The 27,907-nt window shown below is 47.9% G+C and overlaps 2 protein-coding genes and 1 long non-coding RNA gene across 6 annotated transcripts in view; 1 reads left to right on the top strand and 2 right to left on the bottom strand.

Moving 5' to 3' along the window:
• Nucleotides 1-11,934, bottom strand: part of OLFML2A (olfactomedin like 2A) — a 37,205-nt gene extending 25,271 nt beyond the window's left edge. Inside the window, exons 1-2 of the mRNA XM_001082486.5 lie at nucleotides 11,692-11,934; nucleotides 2,770-3,033 (exon numbers count right to left, since the gene is read on the bottom strand). Of these exons, the coding sequence (XP_001082486.3) occupies nucleotides 2,770-3,033; nucleotides 11,692-11,784 (357 nt within the window). The 5' untranslated portion in view covers nucleotides 11,785-11,934. The remainder of the gene's footprint in view (nucleotides 1-2,769; nucleotides 3,034-11,691) is intronic.
• Nucleotides 11,935-15,200: 3,266 nt separating this feature from the next.
• On the bottom strand, nucleotides 15,201-17,420 carry LOC144335134 (uncharacterized). Its single transcript, XR_013405594.1, has 2 exons — nucleotides 17,282-17,420; nucleotides 15,201-16,931 (listed from the first exon to the last, which is right to left on the bottom strand). It is a non-coding gene; the product is annotated as an uncharacterized LOC144335134 (long non-coding RNA).
• Nucleotides 17,421-17,693: 273 nt separating this feature from the next.
• NR6A1 (nuclear receptor subfamily 6 group A member 1) overlaps nucleotides 17,694-27,907 on the top strand; it is a 254,770-nt gene continuing 244,556 nt past the window's right edge. For 3 of the 4 annotated variants that reach the window (XM_077968051.1, XM_028834859.2, XM_028834860.2), the window contains exon 1: nucleotides 17,696-18,034. In XM_077968051.1, coding sequence (XP_077824177.1) covers nucleotides 17,935-18,034 — 100 coding nt within the window. In that variant the 5' untranslated portion in view covers nucleotides 17,696-17,934. Of the gene's footprint in view, nucleotides 18,035-27,907 lie in introns of all 4 variants that reach the window. The other variant, XM_077968050.1, reaches the window with a different exon arrangement.

Raw genomic sequence — 27,907 nt, forward strand, 5'->3', positions numbered from 1 at the left:
CATTCAGGCATTACAAAAACAAAACTAAAGTTGAATTTAAAGAAAACATTTTTAGCCACGCGTTGGGAGACAGTTCTTCACGGATCTCTTGCTTTTCTGAGTGACTTACGTGCAGAGGCACTGACTGTCTCCGTGCTGAGCCATCTAGCTGTATAGTGAACAGCTCTGGAAGACAGACACTGTTTCTTTCCAGAGGAAAGAGCAGGCATCCTTGGTGCCTGTTACAAAAGACTCAGATTCTCTAAGCTCAGGGCTCCTCTCTGTAACACACATTATTATACATGCAGGTGTTATCTGACCCTCACTGCATTAGCCCATGGCAATTGGAGCCGGGGAAACCTGGCAATTGCTGTAATAAAGTCCTTTGTCTTTGAACCAGGAGGCTGCATCTTCTGCCAGCTTCCATGAAACTGGCAGGCTAACTTGTTAGCTTACAAGTAGGGTAACATCTCAGACCTTTCACAGTTTCTGACACCAAACAGGCAAAATAGATGTAGTTTATAAAAGAAAAACATACTTTCAAAAGGCACCAAACTGGAAAGGCACAGTGACCCACGCCTGTAATTCCAGCATTTTGGGAGGCTGAGGGGGGAGGACTGCCTGAGCCCAGGAGTTTGAGAACAGCCTGAGCAACACAGCAAGACTCCATCTCCACAAACATTTTTTTTTTTTTTTGAGATGGAGTCTCACTCTGTCACCCAGGCTGGAGTGCAGTGGCAGTGGTGCAATCTTGGCTCACTGCAACCTCTGCCTCCCGGGTTCACACCATTCTCCTGGCTCAGCCTCCTGAGCAGCTGGGACTACAGGCGCCCGCCACCACACCTGGCTAATTTTTTTGTATTTTTAGTAGAGACGGGGTTTCACCGTGTTTGCCAGGATGGTCTCGATCTCCTGACCTCGTGATCCGCCCACCTTGGCCTCCCAAAGTGCTGGGATTACAGGTATGAGCCACTGCGCCCGGCCTACAAACATTTTTAAAATTAGCTGAGCCTGTGGTCTCAGCTACTTGGGAGGCTGAGGTGGGAGGATTACTTGAGCCTAGGAGGTTGAGGCTGCAGTGAACTGTGTTTGCACCACTGTGCTGCAGCCTGGCAACAGAGCAAGATCCAGCCTCAAAAAAAAAAAAAAAAAAAAAAAGACACCAAACAATCTGGTCCTTTACAAAAAGGAAGACAGGAAAGCAAGGTGGTTTAGAACTCATGCTCTGGATGCAGCAGGACCTGGGTTTAAATCTTAGCTCCACCAGACCCACTAAGCACCTACCTGAGCATGGCACAAATGGCATGAAGGTGCCCACTGGCTGTGGGGACTGACATCTATCGCAGACATGTCTAACCAAACCATGGGTCCTGGCGGGGGGCCCTGGTACGGGGCTGTGTTGCCCAGAGCGGGTGGCTCTTCTCATCTTCCTACGGGACCTCAAGGGTTTCTTTTCTTTTTTTGAAATGGAGTCTTGCTCTTGTTGACCAGGCTGGAGTGCAATGGTGCGATCTCGGCTCACTGCAACCTCTGCCTCCTGGGTTCAAGCAATTCTCCTGCCTCAACCTCCCAAGTAGCTGGGATTACAGATGTGCACCACCACGCGGGGTTAATTTTTGGATTTTTAGTAGAGATGAGGTTTCACCATGTTGGCCAGGGTGCTCTCGAACTCCTGACCTTGTGATCTACCCGCCTCAGCCTCCCAAAGTGCTGGGATTACAGGTATGAGCCACCGCACCCGGCCTGAGTTTCTTTATTTGTTTTTGAGACCGAGTCTCACTCTGTCATTCAGGCTGGAGTGCAGTGGCGTGATCTCAGCTCACTGCAGCTTCTGCCTCCTGGGTTCAAGTGATTCTCCTGCATCAGCCTCCTGAGTAGCTGGGATTACAGGTACCCGCCACCATGCCTGGCTAATTTTTTGTATTTTTAGTGGAGACAGCGTTTCATCATGTTGGCCAGGCTGGTCTCAAACTCCTCACCTCAGGTGATCCTCCAGCCTCAGCCTCCCAAAGTGCTGGGATTACAGGCATGAGCTACCATGCCTGGTGGAAAGTTTCTAATTTGCACAAAAGCATGGAGGCTGTCCATCATTATGTGAGGTTGGGCAAGTTACCTAAGTTCTCTCAACCTCAGTTTTCTCACCTCTAAAATGAGGAGATGATCCTATATTTCACAGTATGGTTTAAGAACTCAGAGAAGGCCAGGCATGGTGGCTCATGCTTGTAATCCCAGCACTTTGGGAGGCCGAGGCAGGCAGTTCACTTGAGGTCAGCCTGGGCAACACGTTGAAACCCTGTCTCTACTAAAAATACAAAAGTTTGCCGGGTGTGGTGGTGCGTGTCTGTAATCCCAGTCACGAAGGAGGCTGAGGCAGGAGAATCGCTTGAACCCGGGGGATGGAGGTTGCAGCAAGCCGAGATCATGCCACTGCATTCCAGCCTGGGCGACAGAGCGAGACTCTTTCTCAAGAAATAGATAAAATAAAATAAAATAAAATAAAATAAAAACAATACACTGCCACAAAATTTAAAGTATAGCTAGGTGCCAACAGTTGAATTGGTTTGGGTAAAATACAAGACATTGGAATAGGTGATAAACTAGCAGAAGAATCCTGCCTCTGTCACTTCCTGGCAAAAAGTGGCTTCCCCTCAGGGAGCCACAGTTTCCTCATCTGTGAAATGGGGCAGTAACAGCACCCGCCTCACAGAGCATGTGGAATTTTCACTGGCAAGACAGCAGGCTCCAGCTCATGATAGGCCCTTACTCCCTCCATCACCCCACCAAGTCTACCTTGAGGAGCTCGGGCGCCTGCTTTTTGAGTTTCTCCATCTTCCACTCATTCTCACAGGGATTGAGAGAGGAGGGAGGCGCGGTACAGGAACAGCGGCAGTCAGTGCCCGAGCTCACGGTCTCCACCGTGTAGAAGTCCTCCACGCGCGCCCGCCCACTGCGTACTCGGCTGCAAGCATCCTTGCTCAGGGGCCGCATGATGCACTTGCAACGGCAGTCGGAGCCCTCTGAGGTCATCCTCACCTGGTCCAGGTCCCCAAACACCTGTTGGGGGGAGCAAGAGGGGCTCCAGTGAGTTACTACTAGGCAGTGCTATGGCAGGGAGGAACGGAGAGATGGCAGAAGCCAGCTGGCCAGCCAGCCTTGGGATGAGAGTGTTTGGCGGGTGGGAGGGGGTGCAATTAGAGGTGGTGAAGGCCTTTTAATAATAATAGCTGTGTGTGTGTGTGTGTGTGTGTGTGTGTGTGTGTCTATGTCTCTGTGTGTGTATTTTTAAAGACAGGGTCTCTCTCTGTTGCCCAGGCTGGAGTGCAGTGGCCTGCTCATGGCTCATTGCAGCCTTGACCTCCCAGGCTCAAGTGATCCTCCCACCTCAGCCTCCCTAGTAGCTGGGACTACAGGCATGTGCCACCATGCCCAGCTAATTTTTGTATATTTTGTAAAGATGGGGTTTCGCCATATTGCCCAGGTTAGTCTTGAATTCCTGGGTTCAAGTGACCCTCCCTCTTCCATCTCCCAAAGTCCTAGGATTACATGCATGAGCCAATGCGCCCAGTCTTTTCGTGTTGTTTTGTTTTTTGTAGAAAGAGGGTCTTGCTGTTTGGCCCAGGTTGGAATGCAGTGGTGGGATCATAGTTCACTGTAACCTCAAACTCCTGGGCTCAAGCAATCCTCCTGCATCAGCTTCCCAAGTAGCTGAGATTATAAGTGCATGACACCACGCTCGGCTAATTTTTAAATTTTCTGTAGAGATGGGATCTCACTATGTTGCCCAGGCTGGTCTTGAACTCCTGGCCACAAGTGATCCTCCTGCCTTGGCCTCTCAAAGTTCTGGGATTACAGTATGTGCCACCTCAGCTGGCTCGACAATTTAAATAATGCGCTGTGAAAAAGTTTGGCGATTCCTCAATAAGTTAAACATAAAATTCCCATAAGATCCAATAATTCTACTCCTGGGTATATACCCAAGAGAACTGAAAATGGGTATCCAAACAAAGAGTTGGAAGTGAATGTCCACAGCAGCATTATTCCCAGTAGCCACAAGGTAGAAACAACCCAAATGTCCATCAACCGAATAGAGAAATATTCAGCCATAAAAAGGAACGTAGGGCTGGGCACAGTGGCTCATGCCTATAATCCCAGCACTTTGGGAGGCTGAGGTGGGTGGATCACCTGAGGTTGGGAGTTCGAGACCAGCCTGGCCAACATGGTGAAACCCTGTCTCTTTTAAAAATACAAAAATTAAGTGGGCATGGTGGCGCAAGCCTGTAGTCCCAGCTACTAGGGAGGCTGAGGTGGGAGGATCACTTGAGCTTGGGAGGTCAAGCCTGCACTGAGCCATGATCAGGCCACTGTACTCCAGCCTGGGCAACAGAGTAAGACTCTGTCTCAAAAAAAAAAAAAAACAGTAAAAGGAATGCAGTACTGATTCAAGCTACAACATGGATAAATCTTGAAATATTATGTTAAGTGAGAGAAGCCAGACACAAAAGGCCATATATTATATGGTTCCATTAATATGAAATGCTGTATCCAGGAGAGGCAAGTCCATAGAGACAGTAAACAGATTAGTGGCTTCCAGGAGTTAGAGAGAGACGGAAATGGGGAGTGGCGGCTTAATTGGTATGGGGTTTCCTTTTGGGATGACAAAGATGTTCTGGAACTATTAATAGATAGCGGTGATGGTTGCATGATATTGTGAATGTACCAAATGCTACTGAAGTGTATACTTAAAAATGATAATTTTTGTTATGTTTGCTTTACTATGATAATAAAAATTATGGAGACCTTTTATTGATCACTTATACACCAGGTTTCACATGCATTACACTTTAAAATAATACCTCTGGCTGGGCACGGTGGCTCATGCCTGTAATCCCAGCACTTTAAGAGGCCAAGGCAGGTGGATCACCTGAGGTCAAGAGTTCGAGGCCAGCCTGGCCAACATGGTGAAACTCTGTCTCTACTAAAAATACAAAAATTAGCCGGGCGTGGTGGCGGGCGTCTGTAATCCCAGCTACTCAGGAGGCTGAGGCAGGTGAATCACTTGAACCCGGGAGGCGGAGATTGCAGTGGGCCAAGATCACGCACTTCACTCCAGCCTGGGCAACAGAGCAAGACTCTGTCTCAGACAAAACAAAACAAAACAAAACAAAACAAACCTACCTCTGTGTGTGTTGGGGAGGTGTTGTGACCTTCAAAGCCCTTACCATGGCCTTCAAGGCTCATGTGAGTTGATACTCTCTCTTGAACCACTCCTTATTGACCTTCCCTTTCTACGGCTCTCTCTACTCCAGCCTCAGGGCTTTTGTATATGCCATACCCTCCCCAGAAACTCCTATCCCCCAATATTTCCATGGTTCACTTCCTTATATCACTTAGTTCTCTGCTCACGTGTCACCTCCTCTGAGAAACCTTCCCTGACTGCTCACCTCCTGCTACTCTCTATCCCTTCATCTAGTGGCTTTGTTTTCTTTACTGAACCGATTACTACCTGAAATATGAGACCTGTTTTTGTGTATATTCTGTCTCCCCCTCGCAATAGGTACCATTAGAGGCAGGGCCTTTGTCTGGTTTCCTCCTATGTCTTCATAACAGTGTTTGCCTGGCCTACAGTAGGAGCTCTGTAAATATCTGTTGGGTAAATGAGCCTGCATTTTGCAGACATGCTAGAGCACAAGGTTAAGAGCATGGCATCTGGAGCCTCAATGAGATTGTAGGCAACTTGATATTTCTGTGCTTTTGTTTCCTCATCTGTAAAATGGGCTTTCACATCATGAGGTTGTTGTGAGGATTAAATGAGTTAACAAAAGTAAAGAACAGGGCCTAGCACATATTGAGTCCATCTTAAGTGTGAACCAGTCTTCTTCTCCTTCTCCTTCTCCTTCTTCTTCTTCTTATTATTTTGAGACAGGTCTTGCTCTGTTACCCAGGCTGGAGTGCAGTGGCCTTATCACAGCTCACTGCAGCCTTGACCTCCTGGGATCAGGCGATCCTCCCACCTCAACCTCCCAAGTAGCTGAGACTACAGGCATGTGCCACCATGTCCGGCTAATTTTTGTATTTTTTGTAGAGATGGGGTTTCACCATGTTGGTCATGCTGGTCTCAAACTCCTGGGCTCAAGCAGTCCTCCCAACTCGGCCTCCCAAAGTGCTGGGATTACAGGCGTGAGCTACTGTGCCTGCCCCCACTGCTTTTTCTGCAGCCTGTGGAGGGGCAGGGGAAAGTGAGAGGTTGGGAGTGTGGGGAGGAGGGTGGCTGTGGGTGTGTCCTGGGTTCTCGGTGGGTGAAGTATACTCCGGGCCAATTCTTCCCTGCCTGTGAACACCAACAGTCAGGCTCAGGGTCCTGTACATTCCTCAGGCCTCTGTTAGTGCCCTAACTCTGCCTGTCTTTCAAGACTCCCGGGTCCCCTTCCCAGCTCTGCTGGGACCCTTTGCCACTCCACCCACTCCCCCAGATGGGGTCAAGAGCCTAGCGGGTAGATGTGGGTGTGTTCTGTGTGGCCAGGCCAGGGAAGCTTCTTCCTGGGGACCCACCCATACTCCCAACACCCACCCGCACCAGCAGCTGCCTCCACATCGGACCGTGACATTCCTTCCTTCCTCAGATGAGGTGCTACCTCCTGATGGGGGCGGCCAAGGCCCTGACAAGGGCCAGGAGTTGGAATAAGGCCTCTGCTCCCAGCGCCGGCTGCCAGGCACCCAGGCAGGATCCCACTTCCTGTGACTGCTACATCCTGTGCTTGGCTGGAGGGCAGCAGAGCGCCAGGGGGAAGAGCCAGACCCGGGCTCAACTCCCAGTTCCCATACCTCCTCCCTGCTTGGCTTTGACCCCTCTGAGCCTCAGCTTCCTCCTCTGTAAAATGGGGAGAATCACAGTCCCTTTGTCATAAGTTTAGGGTGAGTCTGAACAATCAATGCATGCAGGGCCTCAGCATAGAGCCTGGCACAGAAGAGCTGCTCTCTAAGGCGCACCTGCTATCAAAATCACCGCTGTTAACTCTTCCTGCCATTTTGCTCATTATTTTCTACCTCTCTGTGCTCTCACGATAACCCCACCTTAGAGAGGAGAAAGCTGAGCATCACAGAAGACTAGGGGCTTGCCCAGGGTCACACAGCATGGCCTGACTCCAAAACTTGGTTTACATGTTGCCCCTCCCATGCCCACCCACAGTCACCAGACAGGGGCTTCTCCCTGAGCAACTGGGCTGGGACAGATGGGTCTGTAGAGAGGGTCCCTGGGGGGCACAGAACCTGGGGCTCCTACCAGGCCCAGCCCATCCTGCCCTTGGCACGAAGTCTGGAGTTGTGCCAAGCAGGAAAGTCCCTGCCTTGGCCCTGCATCTCTCCCTGTAGGCTTGCTTAGCACACACTGATGCCAAAGTCCCCAGAAGTAGGAGTGGTTTGTGCTTAAAAAGATACTCAGGTATTTGCAAGGAAATTCCACAGTGAGATGAAGGTGTATTTGAGATTCTTCTGCAGACAGATGGATGAGTCTAGCTAGAGTAGAGGAGAGGGCATTCAAGCTGTGAAATGTTCCAGCAACTGAATAGGCTCAACTTGTGTCTTTTTTTTTTTTTTTTTTTTTTTTTTGCCAGATTCTTGCTCTGTTGCCCAGGCTGGAGTGCAATGGTGCGATCTTAGCTCACTGCAACCTCTTTTGCCTCCCAGGTTCAAGTGATTCTCTTGCCTCAGCCTCCTGAGTAGCCAGGATTACAGGTGCGTGCCACCACGCTCAGCTAATTTTTGTATTTTTAGTAGAGATGGCATTTCACCGTGTTTGCCAGGCTGGTCTCAAACTCCTGACCTCAGGTGATCTGCCCACCTCGGCCTCCCAAAGTGCTGGGATTACAGGTGTGAGCCACTGCACCTGGCCAACCTGTGTCATCTTGAAGTTGGGTCTACCCTTTTTCCTCATGGCCAGCCCCACCTCACCATGAGGCAAAGACCTCCCCGAGAACATGAGCACAGTGCCAGTTAAGCACCTCCCCCGGATGCCCAGACGTACCCCAAACTCAATCCACTCAAGACTGGACCCAGCATCTTCTCCCAGACTCATGTCTACCTGCCCTCCTGCCCAGCCTGGATCTCTGAGCCTCCCTCTTACCCTGGATAATCTGTCAGTCATCGTGTTCTTCTGACCCTTCATCCTAAATATCTCCGACCTCTGTCCCCTGCTCTCCACTCCACAGCCATAGCCCTAGTTCAGGCCACATTAACTGCTGCCTGGACAACACAGCAGCTTCCTGTGTTGGACGAATCTCCCAAAAGCTCCTCTTTGGTAATCTACTTTACTCTTGCTCCACAAACCTCCATGGATCCCTACTCGCTCCATGAGTTCTCAACTGGGGGCCATGCCTCAGAATTGCCTGCGAGTGTACCTGGGAGCTGCAGATGCCTAGGCCCTACTCCAACCCTATGGTTCAGATGCTTTCTGGCTCCCCAGGCTATCTGGAGGCTTCCTAGAGGCTCCAGGGCTTCAACTATTCAGGCTCCCACTGTTTAGGAGTTTTGAACAACCTCAATCAGACTCTTTTGAGCCTCACTGTTCAAGATCATAAAATGGGGAGGGGCCGCTGAAGCCTCAGAGTGTTAGCACAAGAGATGTGTAAGATTCTGCATGTAAGTGCTGGGCACATGGCTTGGCACACATGATGCTCTTCAAGGCTCTGCCCCAGATGCCCCAGCCAAAGGGAGTGTTGGGATAAGACCCTCCTTGCAGAGATACCCAGTGGGGCTTGGCCTGGCCTCACAGTCTTGATGTGTCGAAGGAGGACTCCACCACTATGTGGCCCTCGCCTGCCGGAGAGGCTGTTTCCAATTACACGCACAGGCGGAAACTCCCTGAGCGGAGGCGAAGCAACACCTAAACCCCCGGGACTGGCCTGGCCTGGAACATCTGATCCAGCCCCGGACACTACCGCCTGCCTGCTCTAGCCCCTCCTGCTCCCCTGGCTGGGCTCCCACAGGCCTTGGGCTTCCCTTTGTCCTTGGCTCCCTGATCAGCAGGCTGACCAAAGACCCCCTTCCCACCCCTTGATGCTGGAGGGAGTGAGGCACCGGCAGCCCTTTCACAGATGGGGAAACTGAGGTAGAGATGGAAAATTCTCGGCCACATTCCAAGAACATACAGCAAGAAGCAGCCCCCCGAGAGGTCTGCGGTGCCATGCCTGGGTGTCATGTGGTTACCTGTCTGTCCATTCCAACCTCTGTGCTGGGCAGCCCTTCAGAAATACCAGGGAGGCTGTGGGGCCCCCCTCCTCCTCCCAGCCCCGACAAAGCACTTCCTTAGATGGAAACTCAAAATCCAGTTTAGGAGAGACCTAGTTATAAACATGAAAAGAAAACACGTTGAGCGAGGAGCTGGCCAAGGAGACCAACAGAGTCCTGGGGGTGAGCTGCCCTGGACCCCTGAATGTGCTGGGCCAGAGGGGAGACTGGAGCTCCCAGGAACAGGAAGCCTGAGGAGGGGCCAACCTAACCCTTTAGGGCCCTACATTGACTTCAAGTCCCAGGCTGGCCCTCCGAAGGGCTCATCCTCCACCTCAGGGAAAATGGAATGGGCTTGGAGAGGAAGGGGGGGTTGTGACGGGGGAGGGAGCGGGTGATAATGAAAACAGCTCTCTCTGCAGAGCCAGCAGGAGTCTGGCTGAGCTAAGGAATGCAGAGTAAATTCACCCATCACTTGATTTTTATTTTTCCCAGCTGGCTGAAGTGGTGTGGGGAGGGGAGGTGCCTGGGGGAGGGCTGTGCTGAGTTCCCCAGTTGTTCATCCTGCAAGCTCTAGGTTGTGCCTCTCCACCCCACCAGCCCCAGCTTGTCCTGGGACAGCTAAACACCACCCCCCCCCCATACACACACAACCTAGCAAGTGTTTGGCTGACTCACTACACAAACAGGGTGTTGGGTTTTCTTTGTCTTTGCTTTGTTTTGAATGTGAGCTCTCCCCCACAAGCTCTGCAGCTCTCTGCACAGAGGATGTCCAAGACCAAATATCCCTCCCAGCCAGAGATTCCAGTGGTGACAAGGCACTGATCAGGTTATCTAGGATTTTCTACTCACTTGTCCTCATACCTGAGCCAGATCAGGGAATCCCAGAGGCCCCATATGGAAGGAAGGTTGGGGAGATGTTTCTCAGATGAAGAAACTGAAGATCAGAGGCAGGCAGTGATTTGCCCAAGGTCACACAGCAAAAGATTAGCAGAGGAAGGCCAGAACTTAGGGTTTTAAATGTGCAAGCCAGCTGCCTCTGTAAACACCACTGTTTCCCCACATGTAAATTGGAAAAAATACTCATTCCCTCCTTGTCTCTGGAGTACCTGAGCAGCATTGTACCTGGGTGCTTTCATGCCCTGAGCTGAATCAGGCTGAGAGTTGGCCAGAGCCCACTGCTCATATACTCATCGTGTGGCTAGTGGCCTCTGTCTTTTATCTGCCCATGGGCAGGCAGGACACTCACATTCTACCAGGAAACAGGCTGGACAGATATTGGAAGTCACTCTTTTGCCCTCAGGGTCTGTGACCAGAGCTCTGGTCCTGCTCCTCACTTTCCCCAAGGTCTGTCCTTTCCTTTTTTTTTTTTTTTTTTTTTTTTTAAGACAGAGTCTTGCTTTGTTCCCCAGGCTGGAGTGCACTGGCACAATCTCGACTGACTGTGCAACCTCCACCTGCTGGGTTCAAGCGATTTTCCTGCCTCAGCCTCCCCAGTAGCTGGGATTACATGTGTGCACTACCACACCTGGCTAATTTAAAGATTTTTTTTTTTTTTTTTTTGTAGAGACAGGGTCTCTGTTGCCTACACTGTTCTCGTGCCACCGCACCCAGCTAATTTTTGTTTTTTTAGTAGAGATGGGGTTTCACCATACTGGCCAGGCTGGTCCTGAACTCCTGACCTCAAGCGATCCACCCGCCACGGCCTCCCAAAGTGCTAGGATTACAGGTATGAGCCACTGAGCCTGGCCATCAGGGAGTCATTTCCAGAACACCCCAAGTGCTCTGGTGCTAAGTATTTTACAGGCATGACCACACCGCATCTAGAGACCATCAACTGCAGGGAGTGGGTCCCATGGTTCTTCCTGTATCCACAGGTGAATAGAGGAAGGCTCAGAAAGGTGATGGCACCGGCTGAGAAGCGGATGTGCGACTGAACCCAGGTCGGCTTGACACCAGAGCAGATCCTCTTAGCCACAGCAGAGAACAGCTCAGACCACTTCTGGAGCTACCTAGTCCTCCAGGGGGTGCACCCAGTCTTTGGCAAGAACATCAGAGGCCAGGCGAGTGGCCAGCCCGGCTGCGTTCGTCGGGTAGAAGGGACCCCCAGTCCCCAGCGGACCGTGAAAGCCGTGGCCCATGGCTTGCTGCAAGCCTGGGAGTCGCTGGGTAAGAGTTGCCAGGAGCTTCCCCTACGAACCCCGAGCCTGGCCAGCACTCCGGGGAATCCCCCGACCCCTCCGGAACTCGGACCCTGTCCCAGCGCCCCTTCCTCAGGCCCCGGGTCCCGAGCATCCCTACATCTCCAGCGCTTCTTCCCCTACGCTCTCCTCTCTCGCGGCCCCTGCCCCTGCGGCTTCAGTGCTGAGAAGTCCCAAGTTCGGTTCCTCCGCCCTGGCCCCAGGCTCCCTCCCGGGCTGCACCCCCACCACAGCGCCCCCTCGCGCCCAGCTCCCCGCCGAGCCGCGCCGGTCCGAGGGGCGCGCTTACCTTACTGTCGGCGCGCGCGGGGCGGCAGCTCAGCAGCAGCAGCAGCAGCAGCAGCAGGAGCAGCGGCCGTAGCGGGAGAGCGGCCGCGGCCATGGCGCCACGGGCACGGCGGGCACAGGCGGCCAGGCACGGACGCCAGGAAGCGCGGGCTGCACTGAGAGCTCCGCGCCGTAGCCCGCTCTGCCTGCCCCGCGCCCCGCGCCTGCACCCTGCTGCCCGCCTCGCGCCCCTTCCAGCGCCGCTGGGGGCGGAGCTAGGGCGGAGGGGGCACCCCGCCCCGCCCCGCCCGCCGTCCGCGGGGCCTCCCCGTGGTCGGGCGGCTCTCCCAAGGGCATCCCTGCCCGCGCGCCAGGGTGGGTCTCGCTCGCAGCCCGCAGGAGCAACGGGGCCAGGGCGAGGCGCGTGGGTTCCTCGCACGGACGCAGGTCCTGTCCTGTGAGCCGTAGGGCCTTGGGCGTGTCCTTTCATCTCTGTGTGCCTCAGTTTCCTCACCTGTAAGATGGGGGACTCGTGCTTTCCTTTTGGAGTGTTTGTAAAGTTCGCATGAAAGACAGATGTTCCCAGGGCACGTGAGCCCTTGCGTTATCCGATGCCACCCACTTCTGGACAGGGACCTGACTGCTGTAAGCCTTCCCAAGGCTCAGCACCCAAAACTTATCTTCCATCTTTCATTTCTCCTTCCCTCTGGAATCCCTCCTGTCGGCTCCCAAACTCCAGTAGCTTCCTACTTTTAAATTAAAAAAAATTTTTTAAAAATACGGTCTCACTCTGTTGCCCAGGCTGGAGTGCAGTGGCTCGATCCCAGCTCACTACAGCCTCGACCTTCCTGGCTCAAGTGATCCTCCCACCTCAGCCTCCTGAGTAGCCGAAACTACAGGTGTGCACCACCACACCTGGCTAATTTAAAGATTTTTTTTTTTTTTTGAAGAGACGGGGTCTCACTCTGTTGCCTAGACTGGTCCCGAACTCCTGGGCTCAAGCAGTCCTCCCACCTTGGCCTCTGAAAGTGCTGTGATTACAGGCATGAGCCACTGCAGCCAGCATTTCCTTTTTTTTTTGACTGGGTCTTCCTCTGCCACCCAGGCTGGAGTGCAGTGTTGTGAATACAGCTCACTGCAGCCTCAACTCTCCAACTTAAGCTATCCTCCTCCCTCAGCCTTCTGAGTAACTGGGACTATGGGCATGCGTCACCACGTTGGTTAATTCCTGTATTTATCATAGAGATGGGGTCTCCTATGTTGCCCAGGCTGGTCTCAAACTCCCAGACTCAAGCCATCCAGCCACCCCAGTCTCTCAAAGTGTTGGGATTACAAGTGTGAACCACCATGCTTGGTCTCATTCTCTTCATATAATTTATCGCTCAATGGGACTGTCTTTGTTGTTGGCATGTATGTTTCCTTGTGTTGGAGCATGTCTTCCCAGGGCATATTCTTAGTTTCTCCCCATGAACATCGAACTCAGTTGTTCTCAAAGTGTGGTCCTTGGTCTCAGCCTCCGCATCATCAGATAACCTGTTAAAAATGCAAACTCTCCTAGCCTGGGCAACAGGGTGAAAACCCGCCTCTACTAAAAATACAAAAAATAGGCTGGTGTGGTGGTGTGTGCGTGTAACTCGGGAGGCTGGGGCAGGAGAATCGCTTGAACTGGGGAGGCAGAGGTTGCAGGGAGCGGAGACGGCACCACTGCACACCAGCTTGGGCAACAGAGTGAGACTCTGTCTCAAAAACAAACAAACAAACAAAACCAAAAAACAAAACTTAGCCGGGCGTGGTGGCACATGCCTGTAGTCCCGGCTACTCGGGAGGCTGAGGCACAAAAATCTCTTGAACCCAGGAGGCAGAGGCTGCAGTGAGCTGAGATCGTGACACTGTACTCCAGCCTGGGTGACAGAGCGAGACTTTCTCAAAGAAAAAAAAAGAAAAGAAAAAAGAAAAAAATGCAAATTCTCAGGCTCCACTACAGACTTACAAAATCAGAAACTCTGGGGGTGGAGCCCAGCAATCTGTGTTTTAACAAACCCTCCAGGGGGTTTAGGGTTTGAGAATCACTGATCTGGCACAAGGTATGGTGCTCCACAATCCTCAGCTGAATTAAAGAACCCTGTGCGAAGCACACACTCAGTACAAATAAGCTGCTGCTGCTGCTTCCTTTTTTTTTCTTGAGAGGGAGTCTAACACTGTCGCCTGGGCTGGAGTGCGGTGGTGTGATCTCAGCTCGCTGCAACGTCCGCCTCCCGGCTTCAAGCGATTCTCCTGCCTCAGCTGCCCAAGTAGCTGGGATTACAGGTGCCCGCCACCGTGCCCAGCTAATTTTTTGTGTTTTTAGTAGAGATGGGGTTTCACTATGTTGGCCAAGCTGGTCTCAAACTCCTGACCTCGTGATCTGCCTGCCTCGGCCTCCCAAAGTGCTGGGATTACAGGCGTTAGCCACCGTGCCCAGCCACAAATAAGCTTCTTTTATAACTAGAGATCCCCTGGGAGGCATCAAAACCGGGGCTAGATTAGTGTAAAAAGCAAAAATTGTATATGTTCTTATGGACATAGTATCGAAAAAAATCAGCATGGTGGTTCTAAGGAGATCCAGGGAGTACGAATTTTCATTGAATACTTCTTTGCATCCTGTGGATTTTGCAATGTGTGTGTCCTATCTATTCAAAAACTGGACGGAGTGTACTTAAAAGAAATCGAAGCAGGCAGGGGGGATTCCCTACCCCAGCCCTTTCTCAATGAATGCAGCCTGGCTCTGACTCTAGGGAGGACAAGGAAGAGCCAGGCTGCTGTCACTGGAGGAACTCTGCCCCCTGCTGGCTGTTCCCCCCGCATGACCTGATGATCTCTGGCTGCCTCCTCTTCACCCTTCTCTCCCCTCGGTGGGCTCTGGTCACCACGGATTCTCCCAGCTGCTCAAATGGGCCAAGCCCTGATCTGGCCTTGGGACCTTGGCACATGCTGTTCCTTCCACCCGAAAGCCTTCCTCTCCACCTAGTCCCACTTCTAATCATCCTCCCGACTGAGCTCAATCTGCCCCGCCTCTGCCTCCCAAAGTGCTAGGATTACAGATGTGAGCCACCACACCCTGCCATGCCTGCCTCGTTCTTAGCTGTATCCCTGTCTGGTCCCGTCTGTCTGCTGCCTCTGGCCTCAGAACCACACCAAGATCCCTCCTTATCCTTGGACACATTGCTTTCCAGATCTTTTGTCTTGAGTCCTGCAGGTGGTAGCAGAGTCTGTTTCATCTTTCTGAGCCTGTCCCCACATTTCTAAACTGGGGGGAAAGTACTGATTTCTTAGGATTGTTGGAAGAAACGTAGAGAAATTAGATAAAAGGCCCCATAGTAGGTGCTGGACTCATAGTGAGTCATAGAGCCCTTAGTTCATAGAGCCCTCTATGCTTAGGGACAGTGGCTGCGGTCTCTAGCAGTCATTTCCCTTGCTTTTCTCAGTTTTGTGGTATTTGACTCTTCCCAGAAGCACTTTCAGAAGACATGCGTCTGAGATTCAGAACCACTCTTTAAATAACATTAGTAACAGGTTCCATTTATTAGGCCAGACCTTTCACTGCTTTGCACGCATCGTTTAATTCTCACAGCATTCCTGCTAGGTAGCAACTATCATTATTACCCATCCCCTCTTAGAAGACAGGAAATAGAGGCTCAGAAGTCACTCGCTTAGGGTTAGTTGTTTTTATCCATTCTTCCACCCAGTCAGTAATTATTGAGAGCCTACTATGTGCCAGTACTCAGCAGTTGGGGTTATGAGTGAGAATAAAGGGATGTGACTAGTCAGGGAGGTGTGGGAAGGTTTGTGGAAGGAAGGGACAACAGAGCTGTAGTCTGAAGGACTGGAGTTGTTTCCAGGGGCTGAGCATTTGGCTGAACTCTTCTGCCCATCTAAGAGGGTTGACTTAGAATCTTCATCAACTACCAAAATCCTAGGGCTGCATGTTTCTGCAGTGCCACTTAGGCTCTGATGGCATCTCCAGGGACAGAGAACTCACTACTACCAGAACCTGTGACAAAAAGGTAGAGTCCCGAGAAGGGCCAGATGGTCCTGACTTTTTTTTTTTGAGACGGAGTTTTGCTCTTGTTGCCCAGGCTGGAGCGCCATGGCGCGATCTCGGCTCACCACAATCTCCACCTCCCAGGTTCAAACGATTCTCCTGCCTCAGCCTCCCGAGTAGCTGGGATTACTGGCATGCGCCACGACGCCTGGCTAATTTTGTATTTTTAGTAGCGACGGGTTTTCTCCATGTTGGTCAGGCTGGTCTCAAAATCCCGACCTCAGGTGATCCGCCCGCCTCAGTCTCCCAAAGTGCTGGGATTACAGGTGTGAGCCACCGCGCCCAGCAAGGTCCTAACATATTTTAGAACCCATAGCTGAGGGAATGGCAGGCCGTCCTCTCTCAGTCACAGGGTTTAGCTCCGAAACACTGCTACCTAGCAGAGGGGATCTAGTTGTCCCTCGGTGGAAGGTATTAAGGAAGATGCCACCGAAGAAACATTTGAACAGGATCTTGAAAGATGCATAAGAGTGTGGGAGTGGGTCTGGTGAACTCAGCTGCGTTCCAGCTTGAAGGAGCCAGGGATTAAGGTTCTGGTATGTGACAGAATGGAGCTGGAATCGCCATCACTTCTGGTGGACTTCATCACCAGAATTGCTGGATAGGGACAATATTGTTGCTCCCTCAGAGAGCGGGTACGAGGTTTAGACGACAGAGTGTTAATGTAAGTCTCCCAGATTACATATGAAATAGTTTCACCAGTGTTGATAAGGTCCAGGTGCCCCCAGGTGCAGAGAAGCGTTGCAACTTTCGTAGCAGGTGAGGGAAGGGGTGTGGTGCGAAACGTGGGCAAAGGTCAGGTCAAGCAGGGATGCGAATGCCAGGACGAGGACTTAAAATTAAGCAAAAATGACACAAAAGAGCTAAGGGATTGGTGGGGCGGGTGGAGCAGGAGAGGGCGAAGGAGGGGCCACCGAGGAAGCTGCAGCATAATCCGGCAGAGCAGAGGCGGGCAAAGCACCAACGTTCTCATTCTTTGTCTTCAAGCGGGCCAGGTAGGCCTTAGACCCTGGGCGACAGCAGCGAAGTCCTTTTCCGAAGGGGTCGCCGAAGGCGGACACCCCGGCGGGCCCAGTGACCGGTGGCCGCGCGCCACCTGGTGGCCGCAGCGGGCGGATTCGGCCGGGGGCCGCGGAGCAGCTGCAAAATCCAGGATTTTGCTTCCGGAAAGCTTCGGGAAACTGAGGTGGGAGGGGCAGGGGTTTACGATCTTCCAACTGGATCCTGTCCTTATTCCAACCCCCTTTTAGAGATAGGGAAACTGAGGAAAGGGGAAGGCGAACAAGACTGGGTAAGAGATCTCTCTTAAACGGAAGGTTTCAAGACACCTGGAGTCAAGAGCCTAGGGCTTTCCTTAATAGCTCCAATGGCCCGAAGCTTAGTTTGCCCATCTGTTCTATGGGCAGGAGGAAAATGAAAGGGGAGGAGGGGAAACTTTGGTCTTTCCCGCCCACCCGGAGGTAAAAAGGCTTTAAAGACTACCCCGGAAAGAAGAGTTTTATAGATTCTATTTGCATACGAACGCAGTCACCTCAAGTTAAACTCCGGTCCTTTAATCTCCGGTCCAATTTGTCCTGCAGCGGCAGGGAGAGGCCCTCGTGAGTACCTTAAAGCCCCGCCTCCAGGGCCCCGCCCACAGGGTTGGGCTTCGTTGCACGTGCTCACCCGGCTGCCTCGCGATCCGCCTCCTTGGAAAGACTCATTGTTGGAGTGGGGGGTTACGAGGACTCTTAGGGAACTTTGATCAGGTATAAATCACAATCAAGAGAAGTCCCGGAAGTATCCGCTTACTACGTAGACATCAAACGCTTTGTCATGGTTCTTGATATTGACAGACTTTAGCTTTCCCTTCTCAGTGCTTCCTATCCCTCCTTCCACCCCTTCAGTTGGTGCGGTCGGCGTGGCCGGCCTCGCTGAGCGGACTCCAACTCCCAGCGTGCCCCGCAGGGCCGTGCGCGGCAGCGGCGTGTGACGTCAGGGGAGGGAGCTGGCCAGTGCTGAGGGGGCGCGGCGCGGAGGGGCGCGGAGCGGCGCGAGCCGGGCTGCTAGGGGCCCAGAGAGCGCCGCGGCCCGGAGCCCGCGGGCTCCTGACAGCCTCCTCCCCTCGGCGGACGACGACCACGGCGACTAGGACGCCGGTCATGGCGGAGCAGCAAACCCGGCGCGGACCCTAGGCACCACCGCATGGAGCGGGACGAACGGCCGCCTAGCGGAGGGGGAGGCGGCGGGGGCTCGGCGGGGTTCCTGGAGCCGCCCGCCGCGCTCCCTCCGCCGCCGCGCAACGGTGGGTGAGGGGCCTGCGACGCCCGGGCCAGGCAGGAACCGGCCTCCTGAGCCTCCTCCAGGGATCCCCCTGCTCTCAGCCAACCCTCGCCCCGGGAAGCCGCAGCGACTCCGCGGCCCCTTAGCGTGGACCTTCACCCCGGTCCCCCTCGGCGCGGACCCTCCCTCTCCTCCCCCGTCTCGCACAGGGTGGACCCTCCTCCTCCGTCCCCGTTCCCTTCCGCGCGGACCCTCCCCCTGCCCGGGTCCCTGGGCACCGAGCTTCATTTCCCCCTCCCCCCGTCCCTTCTGCACAGGCCTCCCCTCCCCCCGTTCCCTCAACACCAATCCTCCCTCCTCCCCCCGGGTCCCCTCCCCCTGTCTTCCCAGCACCGAACCCTCCCTTCCCCCCGGGCCCCTTAGCTTGGAAGTCCCCCCCCGCGGTCCGTCAGTGGGGGCATCCCCTCTCACTAGAGTCCCCTTCGCGCAGAGCCTCTCTTTTCCCCCACAGGGGTTCCTCCTCCCACCGAGGACGCTCCCTTCTTGCCCTGTCGACCCGACTCCACAGCACCCTTGTACCGCTCAGCTTTCTAGAGTGTTTTCCTCCTCTGCAGCCTCGCGCGTTCTCCCTTGAATACTGCGAGCCCCCCATCTCTTCTGAACCCCCGTTCGCTAGACATCCCCCAGTCGTTTCCTTTTTCGGACCCCTTCGCGCCTCCTGCTTCCCCTGCGCCTCACCTTCCCCAACGCCCCGCGCTCTCTGGCCGGTCGCGGCCCTTGCTTAGCCCCCCTCTCCGCCAGGCAGCGGCTTTCCCTGGCCGAGGGCTCCAGCACGCCCCGGGGCCCCGGACACCTGCCTCCTCCCGGCTTCTGCCCGGCAGGTCTCGGTCCCCACCTCTTAGCTTCAGTTCTCCTCTTCCTTGTCCCGATGCGGGACCCTGGGCGCTGAGAATCCCTCACCTGGCCCGGCCCTTCCTACCGCTCGTCCCTTGCCCCCTCGCCCGGGCCAGCTCCTCAGGTTCCTCGGGGCTTCCTCACCCTCCTCCCCTTCGCTCTCTCCCCCTGCGGGGTGTTTTATTTGTATCTGTTTGATATTTCCCCCCTCGGTGTTTGCCGCGGAATGTTTTTATTGGTAACGTGTTAGGAGCTTTTGTGAGGTCGTAAAAGGTGAACTTTTGAACTTGGAAAGCGCCCTGGAGCAATTAGCGCAGGCGATCGCCCCGGGAGGCCTGCATTACAAAGGGTGCTCGCACCGGCCGGCAAACGCTCCGGCGGCAAACCCGATTTATTTATTTATTTGCCCTGTTTTCCACCTTTCACATCTCCTCATTTCCGAATAAAGAGAGGCTCTCAGAGATCCGTACCTCCTCCCCTCGCTGCGCCATAAACTCGCAATTCTCTGAAAGATCTAGGACCGAACAGTGTCTAACAAGTAACAGATTTCAAATTGAATGCAAACACCCGGGACAGTTAGGAGGCACTAAAAATTAACTGCTTCACCAAGAGGTTTCTCAATCAGGACAGTGACCTGGCAGGTGTGAGGAAAGTAACCTGAAAATAGGTCACTTAGGCGCTCAATTGTTGAATGAGTGAGTAGCTACAGAGGGTGGAAATCGTGGGTTGGATCTGTGCCTTCAACTCGTCAAACATTTTGTTAGTTCAGGAGATCTGGTGTTTTTACTAAAGGGAAAAGTCCGTGTAGAAGAGAGCTTGGTTAACTTCACTTGATATTGCTGATCTTAAAAATAGTGATGTGTTTTCAAAGCTCTTTTTTTTTTTTTTTTTTTTAAATTTGTGTGTGATGTGTGATGTCTAGGTGGCTGGCCGTTCCGTGGGCTGTCGTTGGCAACTAATTTCTGAATGTGACCATGTTTGAGATCAATAAAATTCCGTGTCACAAAGGGGAAAGCTGGAATCCAGTTAGTGTAGGAGACGGTATCATAGGAACAAAGGATTTCTTTAATGCCTTTGACTTTTTAAGCTAGTTTGTGTGGAGATTTGGTTTGGTATTAATTTGTGAGTGTTGTAAATCCTGATCTAAAATTTCCCATGCTGGTGTTTTTGAATCCAAGCCCCAACCTATCTTATATCCCATGTTAGCGTGTATATTTCTGTGATGCCTTCCTATGTGTGAATACTTCCTGTACCCACCTGTGCATATAATGTAGATGACGGATTTTACTGCAATTCAATATTTACTGCAATATTGCTTTCAGTTCTACTTGAGAGTAATAGTGTTGTAAGAGAAACCTAAGAACTGCATTTGTTATTAATTATTCATTAGTACATTTTAAAGAACTCAATGGTAATTTTAACTCTTAATCAGATTTCCCACTCATAGTCTCATTTCCTCAATTGGTCAGAACCATTTGAAAGAATGTTATCGAGCAATCCATTTAGGCTAAGGTGGCTTTAATATTTTACATTAGTCTAAGTTAGTGGTACAGATGTTTTCTTTTTGCTGAAAATGCAATGGGAACTTCTGGCAGCTTGATGGGCTTAAAATACACGAGAAGCTAGACCGTTGTGGAATATTTTTCAGTGTAAAAGCTAGCATTGTGCAGTGTTTTACAATTTATGTTCGTTAGCACTTAGGAAGTTAACATGCTCACAGAAGAATTGTCAAAAAAATTTTTTTAAGTTTGCTTTTGGAACAATGGGCACATTTTTTCTCTTTTGCTTCCTAATTAATATTTTTTTCCAAAAATATATGAAACTGCTTGTTCTGAGTAGAAAGTAATTATCTCTTTTTTAATCATAGTGGCTGATTTCTATTTTGTACGAACTATTTTCAAGAGACGACTATATAGATAGGGGGTCTTTTGGTCTCTGTCATGAAGAAATAAACTGGAGGTGGCATTTTAGAAATGTTTTCCTACCGGAAACGCCATTGATGCCGAATTTACAGTCCTTTGAATGATTTTTATTCTGTCAGAATAGAGTTTCTTTCTAGCCTTTTAATGCACCATCATCCTTCCAGGAATTCCCTGTGCTGACTGCGCTACTTTCAGTTGTTGCTTGTAGGTTTTCATAACAAACATGAACTCATTTAGTTGTAATAGAGGACTGCTCCCTTTTGGGATTTCAAAGGAAGATGAATGATTTGAGGAAGTGTATGCTGAATATTGCATTTGTTCATTTTAAGAGAATGAGGGAATAGACTTTTAAATATTTAAAGCAAAGGAAGGCAAAGGAAGGTTATAAGCCATTATAAGTAATTAAAAGCATATTTTGTGTAATTACACTTTAGAGGAAATGGGGAGAAGTTCACCAAATAGCAGGATTCCTTTTTCTCCTGCTGTAACCATGCCGTCCAAATGTTTATGCGGGAAAATAAATTGGCAACTGTTTCCCATGGTGATTTAACTTTTCAGTTCTGTGATTTTAAAAATTAAGTTAATTCTGAGTTGCCCCAGAATTTTTTCCTACTCCCGTTAGAAAAACAAAAACAAAAATGAAAACAAAAACCATGCTGTAGTACTGTTGTTTCTTAGTACCTACAGCATGCAGGTTTTGCTTTTTTTTTTTTTTTGGTAGCTTCTGTGACCTCCAAAGATGGCTAGGGTAGAAGAAAGGCAACAGTGAGCAAATTCAAGTGGTGATTTTGCATAGCTGAGGTGGGAGATGACCACATTTACAATCTCTAGTGTACAAGCCACCAAATCTGTCAGCAGTTCTGATTCATGTAACCAAAATATGATGACATGATTCCTAATCTATAATTCATTCTCATTTCTGTGGCAAAAAGGTCTATGCAAGGCACATGTGTTAGCACATGAAAGGGAGCTGGATGAGGAACTAATGGAAAAAAAAACTGCTGGTAAATTTCCAAAAATATATCCAAATTATGCATTTCCATATTTTATTTAGAATTTCCTTGTTTCTCATTCCCTACTTTTTTCCTAGGGTTTTGGGGCAAAGGTGGAAAATAGAGTTTAGATTAAAATACCACATTTTAGAATAGTAGAGGATGTTAGGTGGAAATGCCAACTGTTGCTGTAACATTGGTAAAGGAAGTTTCTTATACCACCCCTAGCGTTTGTTGTGCAAGTTGGCTTTAAATTGCTAATGATGCTTGCATGTTTTGGAGCTTGGAGCTGTGTTAGTTTCATCTGTGTTAGTAGGAAGACTTACCACTTTGTTTTTATAATTGGGTAGATATTATTTACTGGTTGTGTTGAAAAATTGGTCTGTTAATGAACTGTTCAGATGGCAACTTCTGACTTAAGAATTGCATAAAGCCAGGTTAGATTCTCCCATATTAGGAGACTTCATTGTCAGCAAATTCATCGAAATCTTTGGGGCTGGTCATAATTTTTGCTTCTTAAGTTTATTTTTGGTTTATAGCCAAATTAATGACACTTTTCTGTTCAGTATTTTTTCCATGCATAATAATTAAGTTGAAAGTGACGCTTGAGAAGATGTGTTTTAGAGTAAATTTTACATTGTTGGTTCAGTCTATTTTTTTTAAGTAGGACAGTAAAAGTGCCTTATTTCATGTGTAAAAACAGATTCTAGTAATGTGTGAAAAAGGTCAGAATTAGAAAAATCAAAATTCTGAATCAACAGATAAACACGTTTGTATTTCAGTAAAGGATAAATGTGCTTGAAACGATTTTTAACAGAAGGTAGCTATCTAATCTGCCCCCATAAGTAGTGATCTGATATACCCAACTCTTTGTAATACTTTGAGAGCATTTCCAAAACCAATTAAGTTGTGAAGGAAAATGTTTTCTTTCACACTTCTTCTTTAAGATCAGCCTTAACTTTTTAATTATAGTTTTTTCCTGGCTCAGGTAATTTCTTAAGGGTTTATGGATGCCTTTGATAACTAGGGTTCGGAAATACCAGAATTATTAAAAATCAGCAAGAAAGTGGTTGGGTACTGAGCAGGTAATTCTGTCTTGGGTATTGAGCTTTCTAGAGCTAAAGTTTCAGATTCAGCTGAGCTTAAATTTAAAAAAAATCTCTAGATGTAACTTTGATATACAGATTTCTAGAATTCAGCCCAGTCTTTTGTTTATTGCTTGTTTTCCAACATGGCTTGTCTTTAAGAAAAAGACAAGGGTGTTAGACTGTAACACCCTTAAGTAGGTAATGGAAAATCAGAAGAAAACCATTGTGAGATGTCTAACCTGTTTTTCAGTATGGTGGAGAAATAACCACAGGAAAAAGAGGAGAGCATAATTTGAAAGAATAAAACATTTCCTATGGTATTTCGTTCTTCATTCTTTGTTACCTGCTATTAAACAGCAGCCTTTGTAGAGAAGCTTCTCAGAAAACCCAGATTTTTTCATTGGTTACAGTTATTTACTAGTGTAACCTGGTAATTCTAATTAACAGTGATTTAGTTTGGGAGCGGACCAGGATTTCCTCAGCTGGCTGCTGGGGAGCTGAATTGCTTTTTTCCCCACCCCCAGCTGCACCAAATCTTTTGATCCCCAGGCTACTACAGTGGTTGTCATTTGAGAAAGCAAACTGAGAGAAAATATGTTGTGAAAATAGCCTACTTTGAAACCTCATTTGCATTTTGGAATTTTTGTTCTTAAAAAAAATTATAGGAATAATTGAATTCCCAAATGTTTATCTTGACAGAAGCAAACTGGCCAAATTCTTATGTCTAAATAGAAAATTCCTGGATTTCCTAAAATTTTTTTGCTTTAAAAATTTCGGGGGCTGTTTTAATATTGATAGTCACGATTTCAAAAGAGAAATGATTCTAATTATAAATTCACGGGAGGGTTTCAAATGTTTTGAGTTTCTTTAGGGAGTGTGTGTTTGGGACAAATAAAGTTATGCAGTGGAGTAGCTTTCATTCAGGGTAGCTTGTGGTTTCTCTATCAGCATTATATAATAAGCTTAAATACAGAATTACAGATTCTTATGTCTTATACTAAATAAACCATACAATTTGTTACATTAAGAATTGACTTTAAAAAAGTGTCTTTAAATGATGAGGTCTTTGGATTCTAATTGTAAACTCTACACCCTTCAATTTGTTTACACCAGAGAAGCTATTCAAGCATAAACCACAGATGGCAGTAGCAGTATATTTTTCTGTTTCTGGACTGATTCTTGCCTTTAAGTTGGTGTCAGTTCTATGGGCCCTGTTGATAAGTCAGCTGGCAGGTGTAATGTTTCTAAAACCAATTCCCTCGGCAGCAATATGTAATGTATTCAGGGAAACAAATCCAGGCATTTGATTTGAAGATATACTCTGTGGGTGGTTTGACCCAGAAGAGTGACTGCACTCACTGCCCGAGTGAGAAATTACTTTAAAAATTTGGTAATAGTGATTAAGGGAGTTGTTAGAGTAATAGCTATAGCATATTGGAATTGTACTGTTATTATTAGCAGAGAATGTATCTAACAGATACTTGCTTGAACAACTGTTTGCATTGGAAACAATTTATAACTCATTAAAAATATACTCAAGATTCATATTTTGAGAGAGAAATGCACAACTAAATTCTTTATGTGAAAAAGATGGATAATCTTCCCAGCTGTTTATTTCCAGTTCCATCTTACATTTCATAGAATTGGGGATTTTTAGATCTGTGTATGAGAGCATTTTGGAGGTCTAGGAATGGGTTCTGCTTGCTCTTCCAGCCATCACTGTAGTGCCCAAATTTCTGTATTCTCTATTTTCTTCTAAAACGCTGATGAAAAAAAGAGATGATTGATTAGATTTCCTGTGATATTTTATCTATGATGTTTCCTTCAGGTATAATCGCATAGTTTAGGGCTCAGGAAACATTTTAGTAACAAATCTACCTCAAAATGAAGCATAGACTGATTCCGTGAAGGGAATAGCTTAACCATATGATTTTCTTTCTTTCTTTTTCTTTTTTTTTGTGATGGAGTCTCACTCTGTTGCCCAGGCTGGAGTGCAGTGGTGCGATCTGGGCTCACTGCAACCTCAGCTTCCCGGGTTCAAGCGATTGTCCTGCCTCAGCCTCCTGAGTAGCTGGGATTACAGGCATCCACCACCATGCCCAGCTAATTTTTGTATTTTTAATAGAGACAGGGTTTCACCATGTTGGCCAGGCTGGTCTCGAACTCCTGACCTCAAGTGATCCACCTGCCTCAGCCTCCCAAAGTACTGGGATTACAGATGTGAGCCACCGCGCCTGGCAGTTTTCATTTTTAAAACTAATTTTATTAATTCAAGTCCCCATGTCAGTCATGAAGCTGTATCACCTTGGAAGAATTAAAAATTCAGTCTTTTAAAAATTCCTTATGCTCCACTGGATCAGATGCAATGTTCTTTTTATTACGGGTAACTCCAATTTATCTAATTTAGTCTTTCTGTCACAAAAGAAAGAAAAGCTAGAAGACAGAACACTTCTTTGTAGCCTTATGTACTTTATCCCGCTTCCTCATCCCTTGCCTTTTAAAATTTATAAACAAATAATGAAGTAGTACTCAAGTGTATTTTCTGTCATTCGTTGACCATTCATTACTATTGTTTGTTTCAAACTTAATTTCTTCCCATTTATTGAGTCCTTAAATTTATGGTTGCATCCAAACCAGTGATTTTCAAAGTGTGGTCTGCAAACCTCTGGGGGTCCTTGAGACCCTTTCAGGATGTTCTCAAATATATTTTAATCATAATGCTAAGACATCATTTTTCACTGTATTGACATTTACACTGATTTTGCAGAAACAATAGTGAGTAAAAACTGTTGGTCCCTTACCAGAAATCAAGGCACAAACTGTGTCATTATATGCTTCACTTCCATGCACTTGTATTTTTTAAAAAGATTTTTCCACTTAATGTCATCCTTAATGTAGCAGTAAAAATGATGATTAAATCTTGATCCTTGAGTACATGTACTTTTGATATTCTGTGTGACAAAATGGAAAAGTACATGCAAAGCACTTCTGGTGCAAACTAAAATAAAATGGTTAAGACAAATTGCTTGTGTGATGTTGTGATCTGAGCTAGCTACTTTTGTTCATGGAATACTTGAAATAATTAAACTATACTTGATTCAGCCTTGGACATTTGGCAGACTATTTTTTCTTAAATGAACAGTAAGTCTGTCATATCAAGAAAAACAGACAGTACTGATTGCCAGTAAATAAAATTTGAGCTTTCAAGCAACAATTGGTTTTGGAAAACTTGTACTTGCCACTAAGAGCTTGACAGCTTCCCAATGGTTAAAGCCTTTTCTGATGAGATGGATGATGAAATTAACAAATGTGATTTTTGATGTTATGAAATGTGTCAACATTTTGAAAATCTGAATATCTCAGTAATTGAGTATTTTCCAGAAGTGCTGTGTGTGATATTACAGGAACCTGCATGGGTAAGAGATCTGTTCAAAATGCCAGATTGATCAATAGATTTTAGTGTAATGGATTACACATAGTTCATTGATATGGTTTTAAACTCACACTGAACTAACCTTTAAGAAAGTACCACTTACTGAGTTTTGGTGTAGTATCAAAGAAGACTATCCACAATTACTTTAAAAAGCAAATACTTATTCCTTTTCCGATTATAAATCTGTGGGGTCAGATTTTCTGCCTGTGCTTCAATAACAACAAAAAATCACAATATACTGAATGGAGAAGCATGTAGGAGATACAGCTGCGAGGATTAAGCCAGATATTAAGGAGATTAGCAAAATGTAAAACAGTGCCACTCTTCTAATTTTTATGTTTTATTGGACAATTTTCTTTTTCATAAAAATGTTATACGAACATGCGGTGGATTTATTAAATTTCAGTGGATTATTAAATATTTTAAATTTTTCATAGTTTTATTTTCCAGTATGATAAATATCAATAGACAAAGCCACATAAATATCAACCCTTTAGGGTCCTTCATACTTTTTAAGAGTGTAAAAGGGGTCCCGAAGAACACTCAGGCCAAAATATATGAGAACTCCAGGTCTAAATGAACTAACGAAATGTTAGTAAGAAGATGGTCACTTCACCAGATACCATTAGTAGTACTTTTTTATTTTGGAGTTTTCTTATTTCCCTCCATAATTGAGCTACTTTCATTGAAAATGAGTTCATATCATTTTAAGTTTTCTTTGCTTGGGAATATGTGAAATGTGTGGTAGTGCACTCTCACTGAGTTCTCTGATAAAGCTTTTGTTACCTGCTACATGAAACCTGTTGCTTAACTGATAATTGTCTTGTGGCAGCAGTTTTTCCAGAGAACCAGTTGCCTCACCAAGAGTAGACTTACAATTGTGGAAATAAATCTGACAATAGAATTTCTTAAGAGTCATTGCTATAAAATAATGAACTATTTATAAGAGATAAAGATCCTATCGTGCTTTTTAAAACTTCCATCAAGAATAGCTTGCTTAGACATACTTGCTTTCCTTAGACATATTTGGCTATCACTGAGTCTTAGAGTTGTGATTTCGGTAATGCCATTTTGTAAGTTGGTTTGCTTTTAACCTGGTTTTCACTGAGATGGTAATAAAGTCTGTTTAGGAGAGGCATCTCTTCCTCTGGTCTAAGAATATCCTTTCCTAGTGTGAGTAACATTTTAGTGTAAGTCAATTACTGTGTTGTTAAAGAGTTAGAGATTTACTCCTTAGGGTAGTTGCTAGGTAGAACTCATCCTGTAGTGGGCTTGCTGGCTGAAGAAATGTCACGTAACAATGTGAATAACAAATAAGGAGTTACTTCATCAGAATTCAAGGTGAAGCTTGGGTAGGTGTTGAAAGATCAGTGAGATAATTATTTGGGCTTCTTTCCTAAGAGCTCTGTAATTATCTTGATGTTCTTGGAGTTTCATGTAATGTACCTTTGAAAACATTTTTGTGTTCTGTGGGGATTGCAGCTTAGTTATAAGAAAATACAAACCTTTCTTTTTTATCTTACTGTTTGGATTTCAAGATTCACATGAAATCTTCCACTGCATTCT

This window comes from Macaca mulatta, chromosome 15, assembly GCF_049350105.2.
Source record: "Macaca mulatta isolate MMU2019108-1 chromosome 15, T2T-MMU8v2.0, whole genome shotgun sequence".
NCBI lineage: Eukaryota > Metazoa > Chordata > Mammalia > Primates > Cercopithecidae > Macaca > Macaca mulatta.